Here is a 17,755-nt window from a genome sequence, read left to right on the forward strand (position 1 = left end):
AGAGGCGGAATCTGTGAGATGGAAGCAGCTCTGTTGTGAATATAATACAAATGAAAGGGGTATCTCCCCCAAAGAAAGGCAGTACAGTGGGGCCTTGACTTATGAGTTTAATTCGTTCCGTGCTCATAACTCAAATTACTCGTACGTCAAATCAAAAAGTGAGACACGTGATGTTGTGGCGTTCACTGTGACGTTCGCTGTGCCAGCTATAGGTGGGGTATCTGAAGCTGGCTCTTAACCCGAATTTTAGCTCGCAACTCAAAGCAAAAAAATCGATGGAGACGGCTCATATCTCGAAAAACTCGTTGGTCGGGACACTCGTAAGTCAAGGCCCCACTGTACTAGGCCTCCACATCCACCTCTCTAAAATGCTTCTGAGAAGAGTTTGGGAGGCTCCCATTAAAAAACAAACACCTCCATGCCAAGCACTCTAGAAGGTACTTTATATAAATCATTCAAATTCCCCCAATATTCCTGTGACATAGAAAACGGACTCACAAATGTTTAGTAAACATCACACGGATCTAGAACTTTTAATGCTTTCATTTTACTATTTATAGTTTCTTTTATTTACAAAACTGAAAAATAAAATAATTTTCACTGTACTCTGCACTATAAGCATATGCTGAAGTTAATTTAAAAAATAACCAAGAGACTACACGACTGGCAATAGTATTTTTTATTATTAATTTTTCTTTTTAAAGGAGAAGCATGCTTTTTTTTTTTTACAGCACCTGTAAACAAGTCAGTGAGTGTTGAGTTTCTGAGTTTTTATATATATTTTTTCCCACCCACCACGGAATGTTAGCATACTACACCACCAAACTGCATTACATAACAGTTATGCAGGCAATAGTTACTAAAGGCAAGTTAGGCAAAAACAAGGGTAAAATTTCATGGCTAAGAATATAGCAGCAACTTCTAAAAGATGATTTTATTAAATCAAGTCATTGCACTTGGTCATTTTATTGCTATAGCAAAACAAGGCCATTAAGTTTGTAACACTTCTCATTTCTGGTTTCAACTGATTGTCTCCTCTGTTCATACATTTCAAGTTTAAATGCAAGCATAAAATGTTTACCAACACCTAGAGAGCACTTGGGTTTGGTTTCAATGATCACAGTAAGAAGCATATAAAAAAGAATCTGTTACTCCAGGCCCACTTTCCTTTCTCCCATCTTCAGACTTAGATTTTCTGAAGAAGCTTCAGAATTAAATTCTGTAAAGGAGCTTTGTGGTCACACATGTGTGCACACATGTACTACTTCTAATATTGAAGCACAATTTGGAAAATTAGTAATATTGTGTGCTTCAAAGAACAGCAACCTGAACGATACATTCACAAATAACTTGGCAATGACAGATTCCGTGCTACTCACCCGTCTGTCATTTATGTTCTCAGAGCAAATAATAATGATTTACCCCCAAGTAAAGGCTGTTACTGTTACACACCATTTTGTGTTATAAACTTTATGAATAGGAATTAACAAAATTCCCATATCAAGGACAAATACTGGTAAATTGCTAGATTTAAGTAACCAGTTTTCCCTTTGAGTATGAATTTGTTTGGTTTTCTCTACTTTTTGGTCAAAGGTAGAAAAATAGAGACAGTACTTTAATTACTTTTCTATTCTGATTGAAGAAGTTTATAAGCAAACACTTTAAATGTATTTCTGGACTCATGACCATCTTGCCTTTATGTGCTAGTGAGAAAATGACCAACAGAAACTAACAATAGCCTGAAGTCCGCTGGAAACTTCCCCACCCCATTATTAGGGGGAGGAGGGGCCACTTAAGAGATTTTTTTCAGACAGAAAGCTGAGGATGATTTCTAGGACACACTGTTTGTTTCTACTTGAGGACTTTCATTAAAAGAAAGTAAGGTCTAACTTATTTAACAAGAAGGAAGTCATTCATTTGACAAGTCATTTAAAAACATTAGGAGTAAACAATTTTGTTCAGTAATGACCTCATCAGAAGAGCCCAAGGCCTTTAAAGAGTTAAAACATACATATTCAACACAGTAAGTTTGCTCCAAACACTCATGTAAGTTGTGCATCTAACATGAAGTAATTATGAATTGGAATTTCTACTATTTTTGGCTTCAGTTATTTTATTTGAAATGTGACAAAATACAAGATTTCAGAATTATAAGATCAAAACTTTAAAGGAAAAATATTGGTTTGGTGCTTTAAAATAACATAAAAAGGAAGCATGATAGAGGGTACTCAAAATCTAAGTCATTTGCAATAAAAAAAAATCTTAAAATCTAAATTATTTTGCAAATGAAGAATGTCAAATTTCTACTTTTATTATAAAAACGGACATTTTCGGACTACACATATAACACTTTAAAATATCCAACTGTTCATAAATGACTCTGAAGGAACTGCTAATTCATCCATTTTGTGAAAATGCATTTTTAATATGGTCAACTATATTTGGTTTTAAATAAGCTACGATTTAATGATATATTAACACTCTTTATGAAGCTGCTTCCTAAATCACAGTCCAAAGTATCCCCACCACTTAGTTTGATCTATTAGGTCAATTAAACATTGTAAAATCTAGCATTTACACAATGATAACTTGTCCAAGTATGAAACCTCACACTGAACTTCTGAAAGTTTTGAGTTTTGTTTACAATTATTAAAAATCAGAGGAAGGGGCATAAAGGATTAAATCACAAGATTATGAAATGGGTAATAGAGAAGCCTGTAAAATAAGCAGAAAAGCACAGCAATAAGGCTGGTGTTTGCATATCATGTATGTGCTGTAGTTTTTAGGCACAACAAGTTAAGGGTTAAATTGACATTTTTAGTTCTTTATACCCAATGAATTTAAAATATAGCTCGTATTTTTCCAAATACATTTAACAATCCAATATATCTTAACTAAATTCCTTTTATAAATCCTATAGTGCAAGCAATATGAAATATTCTAAAAGCAGAAGAAATTATTCTGATTAATTCATGAGATATTCCTATATGCATGGGTGAGTAATCTGGATACAGCTAGAAAACTCCCATTACATCGCCCAGAATATAAACAGCACTGCAAACAAACAGGCACAACAGTGTCATCCTGGGTAAGAAGCTAAAAGTGAAAGAAAAAATACATATTTATATATATACACACAAAGTACATATCCCCTAAGTATAACGTAGTGACTATAGTTACTATAAAGCTAATTTGTCCCTCTCAAATAGTATATTTTACAGATTATTTGTAAAGATATCACCATATTTATAGTATAGATCTCTTTAAAAATAATACATTTCAATAAAAAAAACTATTGTGAATTTTCCTTTTTATACAGATTCAGTAGTATTTTCAAGCAAACTAAAAAAGAAGTTTGCAATCCCAGCACGTAAGAAATAAGGCCTCTTTTCCCCCTCATATTGGCAAAGCAAAATATATAAAAAAAATTCACCCTCCCCCTACTTTTCTATAGATATTATAGTTCATATACTCATATTTCTTTACCACAACATCAGCATTTGTTATTTTTAAGTAACAAGTCAATTGAAGTTCATAGTGTTGCCTCTGAATCCCCATTTCATTATAAATACTGGGTCTGTGCCTCTTCAAGAAGACAGGACAGCTTTTTTCAGCTTCTCGATTTCTACCTAAAATACAAAACATAAATTGAGCAGCAGAGACAATATCTTTACCCTAGTCAAGTTTTTATTTTATTTTATCATATGTCATTAAGATCTGGTCATACTTTCAAGCCTACAGATGCTGATTTCCAGTCTAAATCCAATTTCCAATGGTGTGTACAAAGTTCAACAGAAGAAAATGTCACCATGCAAGTTCCTAAATGGCAGGCAACAACAACACAAAGGCAACTACAGCTGTTTCAGCCAGGAAAAGGTTATGCCACGTAAGCGTTTGAAGAACTGTAAGAAAATCAGCCCCACAAAGAACGAGGATCTTTGAAACCAAATTAAGAATTTATACACAGACCTTTAACAAAAGGGACAGTACAGAACAGCAATAATAATAATAATAATAGTAATAATAATAAAAATATATACATAAAGTACCAGTTTAGTTCTCTTTTTCATGTACAACCAATGTGATATTGGTAAATCACTTAACCTCACTTGGTCTCAATTTCTGTATCTGCAAATAACATCTTCTAAATTGTTATCTTTAAATCCCAGAAATGCATTTAAGTTTCAATGTACTGGAAATATTTTGACCTGTAGGCAAACTCTATCCTTCAATTAACAGAAGTTGGCAATTCAGAAACTTAAGAAAATTTGAAAAATTCATTAAATTATCACAATAACTACAGTTATGTAATTTTGATATATTACAACTAAGTTGAGGCTCAAAGATATTAAATACCATGCCAATGGTTTCCTGCTAGTAAGTGGCAGAGAACTTGTACTGATAAAGTCTAAGGCCCTAAAACACTGTTTTTATAGTCACATTGATATATTTTGATCATCATTCCTTTCCTGGCATGTGGAAATATTTAGGCCTTACCATCTCCTGAAAGTATCATCCCTCTACCCAAAAGTCTATACGTGCAATGGCTAACCTCTGACAAATAGTTCATTATTAAACAACTAGAGGCCCAGTGCACGAATTCGTGCATCAGTGGGATCCCTTGGCTTGGCCTGAGGGATTGGGCTGAAACTGGCCTTCTGACATCCCCTGAGGGGTCCCGGATTGCGAGAGGGTGCAGGCCAGGCCAAGGGACCCCACCAGTGCACGATGGAGGCCAGGGAGGGACATGGGAGGTTGGCCAGCCGGGGAGGGACCACGGGAGGGCTCCAGGGCGTGTCTGGCCCATCTTGCTCAGTCCCGATTGGCTGGACCCCAGTGGAGTGTCTGCCCCCTGGTTGTCAGTGCACATCATAGTGAGCGGTTGGGCGGCCTTAGCATATCATTATTGTATTACACTTTGATTGGCTGAACAGCTGACCAGACAACCAGACACTTAGCATATTAGGCTTTTATTATATACAATGAGCATTTTTGTCAGTAAAAAACTGTAATTCAATATGCTCACAATTCTCTCCAAGGGATTCTAACCATTCAAGAATGGTCTGTTGCAAGCTGATGTGGCTCAGTGGTTGAGCATCAGGAGGTCACAGTGTGATTCCCGGTCAGGGCACATACCTGGGTAGTGGGCTCGATCTCCAGTAGGGTGGAGAGGGGCTGGGCAGGAGGCAGCCAATTGATGATTCTCTCTCATGATTGATGTTTCTATCTCTCTACCTCTCCCTTTCTCTCTGAAGTCAATATAAATACAGTGGGGCCTTGACTTATGAATTTAATTCATTCCGTGACGGAGCTCGTAACTCAAATTACTCATATGTCAAATCAAAAAGTGAACGAGTGAGACACGTGATGCTGGGCTGATGTTGTGGCGTTCACTATGACGTTCGCTGCGCCAACTAGCAGTGGGGTATCTGAAGTTGGCTCGTAACCCGAATTTTAGCTTGCAACTCAAAGCAAAAAATCGGCCAAGAGACGGCTCATATCTCAAAAAACTCGTTGGTTGGGACATTCGTAAGTCAAGGTCCCACTGTACATTTAAAAGAAGAAAAAAAAAAGAATGGTTTGTTAATTCCAGGATCTTTCTTGATATTATTATTTGACTAATATGACTATTAAACATTTTAGCAGCATTTGATTGAGACAATTCTTAGTCTTCAGACTGGATGAAGACAAAATTGCTCAATGGCCTGCCTACTGTGCTATTATTGTCTCTAGTCCAAAGATACATTGACCAACCGTACCAACTTTAATGGGAGAGGAAACACAGAAATAGAAAGAAAAAAACACTGATAGAAGAGAGAGTAGGGGGTAGAAAAAATAATCCCATATGCAGTCAGTAATACTCCTGACAGACTGCATAAATTTAGATATTAGGTAAATACTTATATTGCTGGAGTTTCTCTCACCTACTTCTTTTATGTTCATTATTCATATGTAATGCTATATAATGCTAACTTCATAGTAACTCAAAGTACTACTTTTAATTTTTGGGGAAATCTAATTTCTCCTCGCAGCAGATGATTCTAAAACTCAAATGCCTAAAGAAGAGTGCTTTTACAAATACAAGTGAAAACTTTCCCCATTAGGGAAAAAAAAAAATAGTACAAGTCACTGAGCAGCTAATAGCTGATTTGGCTAAAAATAATGAGTCAAACAACTTTCTTCAAAAACTAACAGTTCTGGCCCTGGCCAGGTAGCTCAGTTGGTTAGAGCGTCACTCCAATACACCAAGGTTGCAGGTTTGATTTCCGGTCAGGGCACATACAAGAAGCAACTAATGAATGCATAAATAAGTGAACAACAAATTAACATTTCTCTCTCTCTCAAATCAATTAAAAAAACCCCAACAGTTCATTTGATTCTTGTAATATTTAAATATTTTTTCCCTTTATTGAATAAGACATTATAAATGTGTCCTTATCCCCTCAATGTCCCCTCATCCCCCCAATCCTGAGACTCAACACTATTAGTTCCTCTTACCTATTATCATATATGAATATAAATGTGTATGTATAAAATGTAAGGAATAAAAATCAAGAAAACATTTTAAAATTTCTCAATTTCTACCATGTTACACACTGGGAATTTAAGACCTTTTTAGCATGTATCCTCTAACATTTATCAATTTGACAAAAGTTGACTAGCTATCTAATATGTACATAGCACTGTGTTAGAAGATATGGGCAAAGATGAAACAGACATAGATCCTGTCTCCAACAGTCTTATAGCTAAAAGGTAGGCAAAAAGAAGTACATAATGTAACAATGATAAGATAAAATTAATTTCTTACAAAACTAAAGTATATGAACTTGGAGAAACATAAATTAATCTTAATCAGAAAAGACTGGTACCAACTTAAGGTGACTGAGCTGGGCCCTGAGAATCTGTAGAACTTGGGCATGAGAAGATGAAACAAAAGGAAAATAAACAGGCATAGAAGTTCAGATGATTAACTGTAAGGGACAATGGAGGATCAGCAAGTGAGGAAAGAGAGATAAACTAGGATCAGGTCATAAAAGATATATGCCGAGTTGAGAAGGTTAAACTTTATTCGGCAATTAAGAGGAAGTTCTTAAAAGTACTGAATAAGGAAATTTGAGATAAGAATGAGAGAAATTTCACCAAGCCAAACAGAAGATAAAGAACATGAGAAATAGTGGGAATAAGGAGATAAATGTTAGGATGTGAAGCTAACAGGCCTGAATGGAATGGAATCAGAAGAGAACAGAAGTACCATGTCCAAATGCTAGAAGGGCAACAAAACCATTGACAGAAACAAAGAATCAGAAGAGCAGGAAAGGAAGATGATAAATTTCACAGGGGACATGCTAAGTCTACATTCAAGTGGAACACCCAGGAAAACTAATAGCTAGAAACACAAGATAGAAGATGGGACAAGAAGGCTTAGATTTAGATGGAGATGCACTAGAGCTAATCAAGATATTCATGGGCTCAGAGAAGAAGAGGGAATGCACAGAAAGAAGGATCAAGGACAGTACTGAGGGAGTACCTCACTTACGCCACAAGAAAGGAAGAAGAGATGGAAAAGTTAAAGATAAAAATGCAGGATCATAAAAACCAAGCAAATCTTTGAAAGAGTGGCAATGTCAAAATGTGAAATGCCGTGGTAACTGCAGACACTTTGGAGTTGCCATCAGTAAACTAAAAATGCCAGGGGTGAATTCAATGCCAGGACTGAATTAAAAGTGAAGAATTAGAGACTGCTAATATATGCTTTTTCTTCTTCTTCAACAGATGAATCCCAAATGAAAAGAGAAAACTACAGTAGATCCAGAGGGTATCTGGACATGAAAAGGGGCTTTTGTTTTATTTAGACTAAAAATAAAAAATTAAAAAAAGAGTGTTTTTATGCAAGAAGGAAAAGAGCCAGTAAAGGGAATATCTCTATATTTAAAAGCCTAATATGCTAAGTGTCCGACTGTTCGACCAGTCGCTATGATGCGCACTGACCACCAGAGGGCAGATGCTCTGACCAGTAGGTTAGCTTGCTGCTGGGGTCCAGCTGATCAGGACTGGGCAAGACAGGCTGGACATGCCCCGGAGCCCTCCCATGGTCCCAATCATGCACCGGTGGGGTCCCTCAGCCTGGCTTGCACCCTCTCACAATCCGGGACTCCTTGGGGGATGTCAGAGAACCAGTTTTGGCCCAATCCCCGCAGGCCAGGCCGAGGGACCCCATCAGTGCATGAATCCGTGCACCGGGCCTCTAGTGTCATATAAGGGTAAAAACAAAGTTTTGATAATTGACTAAATATCTTCACATATAACACCTCAACAACCGAAACCAAATAAGGCTAAGTGACTTACTCAAGTTCAAAATGTATAACTTAATCCCCATGAGCAAAGGTTCTGAAGTCTGGCTGCTTTTGTTAAAAATTTCAGCTCTACCGGTGACTTAATCATTCTAAACATGTTTCATCCTTAAAATGGGAATAATCCTACAAGTTGTTATGTGTGTCCAATGAGATAATGTACAGGAAGCATTAAGCCTGACTGACCCATTGTTTAGAACTGGAAGTCATGAGTAGAAGCCAGAAGAGGAGCTCAAGTTTTTAATGGCAAGTCCATGTCCTCTCCATGTCTCAGTGCTAACAGAAGAAATGGGTAAGTATAATGAGGCAAGGGAAAAGTTGGGGAAAGTATAAAATAAATAGAGAATGGAATGAGCCTCTGAAAAAAGGCAGGGCACACTTTCTCTGACATATGCAGAAAAAAAGACAAATGAAGGCCAAAAATCAGTGAGGATGGGGAAAAAGTTAAGGAAGACAAAGAAAACAAGTGAAATTGTCAGTCATCAGCACAATGAAGACGATGACATTACAGTTGTAAAGTAAACTCTCAGTGAGAGATTCAAGTCAGCAAATCTATAGCCATCCCATTACCACCACCACCACCAGCTTTGTTCCCAGCAAAAGTAAGTTGAAAAAAAGAGAGCTCAGCTCCAGTAAGAAGCCGGGTTGAGTGCAAAAGATCTAGAAGTACACTCTTAAGAGGAAAGAGCCATGCACCGCCAATGAGAGGTAGTGCATAAAGAACATGTGCTCAATTACACAATGGAATGTGACAGGGAGTCAACAAGAGGTTAATTAAATGGTTACAAGCAGCAAGGAGTGTCCAGCTGAAGTAGGATAGCATCATTTGTAGTGGAACCAATCACCAAGTTGGGATGGAAAAAACATGTCTAATTTATCCTGCCTGCAATCTCAATGCTGGCAGAAATGAGTTACCTCTAGATTACTTCTCAGCATCTTCTCTTCTTCCAAATCTTTTCGTAGTTTTTCCAGTTCTTTCCTAAAAACAAAGTCTTAATTACTGTTGAGGCTTAATTAAAATATACATTTGACTAACGTCACCAGTCTCTGGGTTGCCTGACATCCCAAAACATGGGGGAAACTTTTTAAAGGAAAGAGTCATGTTAATTGAGAAAAATTTCAAAATCTCTACATGGAATGGTTCAGTATAAGAGGTAACACTCAACAAAACATGGCACAAGTACCTGAGAATAAATTTTTTTTAAGTGAATACAGAACAGCTCATGACAAAATAAATAACAACTTGTTTTTAGAAGCAATTGCCCATCTTCAGTTACCATGCATTTCCCAGGCCTAAACAACTTGGTAAAACGAATGTCAAAATATGCCCCGTATAAGGCAAATTATAGTTTATTAAGTAAGATAATCATTTCTCTATTTTTTAAATTAAACGTTACATTAAAATCCCAAAACCAAACCAATATTCAAAATAACTTCAGCCACCAATCCCTCTTCTTTAACTCATGTGTTCGTTTTGTTATGTTCTATCTACCTCTTTATAGTCATTTTTCCTTCCACACATCTCAATATATATTGTATATGTGTCTTTTTCACAAAGTATTTTACACAACATTTCCATGTTGCTAAAATTTTCATATTTCTGATGACTGCTGTTTGGTATTCAAATATTCAGGTTTTTTGTTTGGTTATAGTTGGCTTTGGGGGGGCGGGCAAAGGAAATTGGAGGAATAGGAACTTTATTTAACATCATGAACACATCAATAGATCAAATTTCTAAAGCAAAAAGTGTGGACATTATCAGCCTCCTGATATACTAGGAAAATTATCTTCAAGAGTATTGTAGAAATAGCTTGAGAAAACTGTGAAAATTCTCATGAAGAATATATGAGAAAAAAAGGAAGTTTTAAATTATATAATATCAAAACTAATTTCTTCTGTGGTTTCAATGATTATAAAGCCATATTGTGATTAAATTTTCTACCGACTAATTTTTAAAATATTTAACTCATATTTATGTAGAGTTAAGTTTGATATGTGATATAAAATGTACTTCTAAGCTATTTAACTTCCTATTTTGATAAAGTTTTCATTAAATAAAATAATGCTTCTTTTGTCCAATTATTCTATTATTCTGAATTTATTATACATTTAATTCATATCTAAATCAGTATCTACTCCTAGAATATTTATCCTGTTCTCTATATCTATACTTATAATATTGTTACATTATTCTAAGTATTTGTTTTTTATTTTGATAATTTAGAACCACTTTCACAACTTTACTGCCTTTCAAAAACACATTTACAAATATAAGCTTTTAACATAGCATTGTTTTCTCTTTACAAGAATAAGATCAAGCTACACATCTTGTCCTGTAACTTTTCTACTAAAAATATAAATTACTGACTCCATCACTCTTTCCATGGCAATCTCCCTCAGTTTTTTAATGACTTGTTCTATGTATTTGAGGTTTTAATACTGAATGCATAAAGTCTATTTATGTTTTTATAAACTATAAAGATATAATAACAAAGCAAAAAGCTAAGAACTCCAAGTCAGCTTAGGAAGTAAAATATATAATACCAGTTACCTCTGATACCCAAAAGTGACCCCCTCTCCTCAATCCCATTTCTCCCGTCTCCTTCATAGGATGAGTTTTATAGTATTTATTGTTCTTTTTCTTCTTTTTAATTCTGTTATGCATACAAATGTATCATGAAACAAAATACTGTTTGCTGTTTTATGTTTTTCAACTTTATGTAAATAAAATAATACTGTATGTCTCTAATTTACTTTTCCTGCCCCCCCCAACATTTCTTAGATTAATTCATGTTGACACATGAAGCCATAATTCATTTATTTTTATCACTGTACACTGTACAGTATTTCTCTGTATCAATACACATACATATATGGAATATATATATACTAGAGGCTTGTTGCAGGAAGATTCCTGCAAGAATATGGCTTCCTGAGGCCGGAGTAAAGCAGAGAAGGGAGCGAAGCCCACCTTGGCAGGCTTCGCTCCCTTCTCGGCTGCTTCGGCTCCCTCCTGTCTCCGCTGCCTTGGCTCCCTCCTGTCTCTGCTGCTTGCTTCGCTCCCTCCCATCTCTGCTGCCTTGGCTCCCTGCTGTCTCTGCCGCTTCGCTCCCTCCCATCTCTGCTGCCTCGGCTCCCTGCTGTCTCTGCTGCTTCGCTCCCTCCCATCTCCGCTGCCTCAGCTCCACTCCCGTCTCTGCTGCCTCAGCTCCGTTCCCTTCTCCGCCGCTTTGCTTTACTCCCTTCTGCAGCGCTTGGCTTCCGTCTTTGCTCCATGCCTGTGTATGCAAATTAATTTGCATATCGCTCTGATTGGCTGGTGGGCAGAGTGGAGGGATGGTCAATTTGCATGTTTCTTTTATGTTTAAAAATATACATCATGCCCTAATTGGTTTGGCTCAGTGGATAGAGCGTCGGCCTGCAGACTGAAGGGTCCCAGGTTTGATTCCGGTCAAGGACATGCACCTTAGTTGTGGGCACATCCCCGGTGGGGGGTGTGCAGGAGGCAGCTGATCGATGTTTCTTTCTCATCGATGTTTCTAACTCTCTAACCCTCTCCCTTCCTCTCTGTAAAAAACCAATAAAATATATTAACAAATAAATAAATAAATAAATAAAAATATATTTAAAATATATTAAAAAAACACATCATAAATATTTTATTCATTTTACAGCTAATTTAAGAGCACCTACAGGAAATTTGTATATGTAATTATTAGTTCATTAAGCACACCTGGTATCAAAAATGTAAAGTGTCAAAATCAACAAATCAGGAGAATTCTTGGCTACATGCATGGTACTCAGTAAATATTTCCTATATGAAATAACTTACAGTTTATAATGCATATATTACAGAATCTGTGAAAAAGTAGCTGAACTCAGAAGAGAAAAACTAAAGGATTCAAGAAAGAGCCATTATATATCAAATTACAAATACTCTCCCTATATGATATATATGCATAAAATAATTTAAGTAGTCATTCCAGATAAATTTTTATTTGTATCCAAGGGATGTATATAAAAATGCTCTGCAAACAACAATACATTCAATTATTCATCTCAATATTGTTTTTATTAAAGAATCGAATGCCAACTGAGTATTGGGGGAGAAATGGTACATTCAAGCTCAGAGGTAACATGATATCTGGTACGGGCTTTTACATCAGATTCCAGGAAATACTTGTAGAGGTTATAGGAGACAGTGTGAAAGGAAAGAGCACCTGACCCTTCACCCTCACTTCAGTTAGACAGCTGATCTTTGATCTGTTTAACTACTGGGCTTTTGCAGAAAACGTTCTTAACATTCACTGAGGGTATGTGTCAACATACACCATTATCAAAAACTTTCAGGGGTGGAGGAGAAACCAAGATGGCGGCATAGGTTAACGCCGGAGATTGCTGCCTCGAACAACCACTTCAAAAAACAACTAAAAGATGGAACGAACATCATTCAGAACCACAGGAAGGCTGGCTGAGTGGAAATTCTACAACTAGGAGGAAAGAGAATATCATACCCAGACTCAGAGGAGGCGCAGTGCTGAAGTGAAATACTAAGGTGCGGAGTGCACGCGGAGCGGGCTGGAGGCGGAGGGTGCGGTTGTTGTTTTCAATCAGGAGGGAGCTTCAGACTCTGAGCTCCAGATCCGGGTGAGTCTCTAGGGACCCAGAGTCAAACGGGAGAAGCGGGACTGTCTGGCTTCGGTCGGAACTCGAAGGCAGCTTTCTCTCCGAGGTTTGCAGCGGTTGCTGGGGCTCTGTGAGGCAGAGCCCCTAGGGACGGAACTAAGAGCAGCCATAACTGCTCGCTCCGGCCCGCCCTGTAGATCCCCGGGGACCCGCCCTGCCCAAGCCCTGCACAGAGCCATTTGCTGGATAGCCTCAGGCAAACGCTAGATTAGCACTGCCCTAGAGATCCAGCACAGAAGCTCTCCCACTGCAGACACAGCTGACTCTCATAGCCAGTTAGCCTGGAGGTCAAATCACCCCCGGTATTGCCAACAACAATCAAGGCTTAAAGGCAACAAGACTGCGGACAAAGACCACTAGGGGGTGCACCAAGAAAGCATAAAAAATGCGGAGACAAAGAAACAGGACAAAACCGTCAATGGAGGATATTGAGTTCAGAACCACACTTTTAATGTCTCTCAAGAACTGTCTAGAAGCCGCCGATAAATGTAGTGAGATCCTCAAGAAATCTAATGAGACCCTTGATGTTATGATAAAGAACCAACTAGAAATTAAGCATACACGGATTGAAATAACGAATACTATACAGACTCCCAACAGCAGACCAGAGGAGCGCAAGAATCAAGGCAAAGATTTGAAATGCGAAGAAGCAAAAAACACCCAACCAGAAAAGCAAAATGAAAAAAAGAATACAAAAATAGTGTAAGGAGCCTCTGGGACAGCTTCAAGCGTACCAACATCATAATTATAGGGGTGCCAGAAGATGAGAGAGAGCAAGATAGTGAAAACCTATTTGAAGAAATAATGACAGAAAACTTCCCCCACCTGGTGAAAGAAATAGACTTACAGGTCCAGGAAGCTCAGAGAACCCCAAACAAAAGGAATCCAAAGAGGACCACACCAAGACACATCATAATTAAAATGCCAAGAGCAAAAGACAAAGAGAGAATCTTAAAAGCAGCAAGAGAAAGAAACTCAGTTACCTACAAGGGAATACCCATATGACTGTCAGCTGATTTCTCAACAGAAACTTTGAAGGCCAGAAGGGAATGGCAAGAAATATTCAAAGTGATGAATACCAAGAACCTACAACCAAGATTACTTTATCCAGCAAAGCTATCATTCAGAACTGAAGGTCAGATAAAGAGCTTCACAGATAAGGAAAAGCTAAAGGAGTTCATCACCACCAAACCAGGATTATATGAAATGCTGAAAGGTATCCTTTAAGAAGAGGAAGAGGAAGAAAAAGGTAAAGATACAAATTATGAATAACAAACATGCATCTATCAACAAGTGAATCTAAGAATCAAGTGAATAAATAATCTGGTGATTATAATAGAATCAGGGATATAGAAAGGGAATGGACTGACTATTCTTGGGGGGGAAAGGGGTGTGGGAGATGCTGGAAGAGACTGGACAAAAATCGTGCACCTATGGATGAGGACAGTGGGTGGGGAGTGAGGGCGGAGGGTGGGGCAGGAACTGGGAGGAGGGGAGTTATGGGGGGGGAAAAAGAGGAACAAATGTAATAATCTGAACAATAAAGATTTAATTAAAAAAAAAAAAACTTTTAGGGGTAACAGATGGGTCTTAGAAACCACCTATCCCAACCCATTTGTTTTATAAACATGCAGCTTGGCTCTAGCAGAAACAGTGATCTAAGTCCTCTGAGAAATAAACATATAAAAAGATATACCCAGATCCAATATACAATAAGGTTTTCCTAATTTTTTAAGTTTAATTAACTCCTGAGTTTGGCGAGTAAATGTCTAGCTTTAAATGATAGGTATGGCTGTACCTTTCCTATAACTGGGCTACTTGGACAAGTTTTCTAATTCAAGTTTTTGCCAAGAGGAGACAAGCACTACTGATGGAAATTTCTTTGAAAACATACTTGTTGATACCAATAACTTGGAATACTACATCTGTACTTCATATGATTTGGAAGAATTCTTTACACAAGTGTCAAGTAGTACTCCAGGAAGCAAACCAGGGCTCCTTACCCGTGCTCCTTTTTCAGTGCTTCCACAATGCACAGCAGTTCAATCATCTCAGCTTTAATTTCATCCAGGGAATTTTTTTTCCCATCGTCTGCTTCTAATTTAGCTTTGATTTCTAATGGAGTTAAAAAACTAGCCACATTTGGTTTTGAAGGACTTGAAGGTGTTGAAAGGTACAGAGATGGCTGAAAATATAATAGAAATCATTATAATTTTATTTGTATTTAGATTTAATATTATATTTAAGTCCAAAAGGTTTTTACCACAAGGTGATGAATAAAGCAGTATGTCAAGATAAATAGTAAATTTGGAATACTAAAAGCAGTCTGGTGTTCACAACTGGAAAACACCACACCAAAGAATGAACTTGCAAATCACTAAGGTATTTTTGTGAGAAATATCAAGGGTTTTGTTTTCTTTAAAAAAAAAAAAAGAACATAGGAAAAGAATATACATTAGATTTACCATTATGAATGGTTTGCCTAGTGGAATGTCTAGAAGCAAGAATATACAGTTCCTCCTTTATCTGCAGTTTCCCTTTATGCACTTTCAGTTACTTGGAGTTAACCTTGGGCTGAAAATATTCCTTTTCTGTCTTAAAATATTAAATAAACAATTCCAGAGATAAAAATTCCTGTTTTAAATTGCATGCCATTCTGAGTAGTGTGATTAAGTCTCGAGTTGTCTCGTTCTGTCCTGCCCAGAATGTGAATCATCTGTTTGTCCTGGTGTCCAAGCGGCGTATAGGCTACTTGACTGTTAGTGACTTAGTAGCCATCTTGGTTATCAGATCAACTGGTCCTGGCAATTGATACGCTAAAGAGAAGCCATTGATGCTTCCCAAAAGGAAAAAGGTATGTATGCATATACGTATTAAAAATAAAATTATATATACCGGGAGATCTGAAAACAGATCTGCCACAGATAACGGGAGAATACCGTATCACCATTACAATATTGTTTTGATCCTCCATATTAAAATTATTATTTAGAATATCCAAAGAGCTTCACTTACAAGTAATTACGAAGTGTATATAGAGGCATTAAAATGAATACATGGTCTGACAACCTATTTTTTACTATTTCACTAAAATAACAGCAAATAAAATTTCAATGGACTGCTAACAGCTCAGAGAATCTGATAACGTGTATCTGATAAACTGGAATAGCAGCCAAATGCCCTGGAATGAATGGAAGAAAGATGACCTTCTTAAATATGATTCCATTGTAGTAATACTCCTTTAAATAAAAATGGCAAGAGTTTAGAAAAGGGTCTTAACATCATAAAATAGATGGGAGGAACCATATATTCCACCACTCATTCCAGTGCTTATTATGGTACCAAGCATCAAGCTAGATAAGAAGTAAACATGTGAATGCTTCTGCCCTAATGAGTATATGGTTCATGAAAGTAAAATAAATGTATAGATCTATGCCTTAACAAATAGAAAACATATAACATTCTTCTATTACGCCTTTAAAATAATGTGAGGTCTTTAAAAAAAAATATCTGCAGAGAATAGTGTGACAGCTTTAACAATTCAATTTTTTAGCAGGTATTATTTTATTTCTTGGCAGAAGAGATATTTCTTAAAGGACACTTCAAATTACACAGCTTTGACGTTTAAAAAGAATCTTATACAGTATATAAATCTTAGACCACAGCGCACACCTTACCTTTGGCGAGTTGCAAGAATCCTTTTTAAATTCAGATGGCTTTATGTTGGCACTATCTTCTTCTTTGGGTGACTTCAAGATTTTTTCTGGGCTTTGAGTTGGCTAAATCATTTTTTTAAAATCAAGAAACAGAAAACACCAAAGCAGGAAAAGTTAGCACTTGATAATAAAATAAATAACTTTTATCTCTGTTCTCTGCACCTACTGTTCCATTATTATTAACAGGATGTTACATAATTTCAAGCTGAATAAGACATTTGCATAGCTTGAGGGAAAAACAAGTTCCCTCTCAGCAGTGAAAATTTTCTCTAGTTAGGTAATTTAAAAGCACCACAGTGCTTAAAAACGAACATATTAGCACTAAAGTATTACTAGTATCCCCGGCAATGTATAAAAAGCATAAAAGGAAGTTCCACATTTACATACCAGGATTTGTACTACATAAATCACTTCCTACTTCAAGGAGAAAGATGTTTTCCATCTTTCCTAAAATGTATATGTACCACTCAACTCTAATTATTGTTGTTGGTCAGGCAGATTATACAATACACCATGTCCTCTTTTGAGTGCTCTGTGGTTATGGTCTCAGGACACTCTATTTCTGATTCTGGAACCTTCCATTCCCAGCTCTTTAAATGAACAGGACACATTCCCACATCTCCTTAAATACAACCATGTACCACTTAAGTGCAACAGCTATCTTCCTGTTTTTAAACTTCAGTAAAGCTATAGAGCAGTGATTCTCAACCTTCCTAATGCCGCGACCCTTCAATACAGTTCCTCATGTTGTGGTGACCCCCAACCATAAAATTATTTTCGTTGCTACTTCATAACTGTAATTTTGCTACTGTTATGAATCGTAATGTAAATATCTGATATGCAGGATGTATTTTCATTGTTACAAATTGAACATAGTTAAAGCATAGTGATTAATCACAAAAACAATATGTAATTATATATGTGTTTTCCACTGGTCTTAGGCGACCCCCTGTGAAAGGGTCGTTTGACCCCCAAAGGGGTCGCAACCCACAGGTTGGAAAC

At 36.9% G+C, this 17,755-nt stretch overlaps 1 protein-coding gene across 2 annotated transcripts in view; it reads right to left on the reverse strand.

Moving 5' to 3' along the window:
• Window positions 1-662: 662 nt before the first annotated feature.
• LOC118659782 (CD2 associated protein) overlaps window positions 663-17,755 on the reverse strand; it is a 107,793-nt gene continuing 90,700 nt past the window's right edge. For both annotated transcript variants that reach the window (XM_036316174.1, XM_036316175.1), the window contains exons 15-18: window positions 16,715-16,816; window positions 15,041-15,222; window positions 9,267-9,330; window positions 663-3,629 (exon numbers count right to left, since the gene is read on the reverse strand). In XM_036316174.1, the coding sequence (XP_036172067.1) occupies window positions 3,588-3,629; window positions 9,267-9,330; window positions 15,041-15,222; window positions 16,715-16,816 (390 nt within the window). In that variant the 3' untranslated portion in view covers window positions 663-3,587. The remainder of the gene's footprint in view (window positions 3,630-9,266; window positions 9,331-15,040; window positions 15,223-16,714; window positions 16,817-17,755) is intronic.

Source organism: Myotis myotis, unplaced genomic scaffold, assembly GCF_014108235.1.
Source record: "Myotis myotis isolate mMyoMyo1 unplaced genomic scaffold, mMyoMyo1.p scaffold_m19_p_7, whole genome shotgun sequence".
Lineage (NCBI taxonomy): Eukaryota > Metazoa > Chordata > Mammalia > Chiroptera > Vespertilionidae > Myotis > Myotis myotis.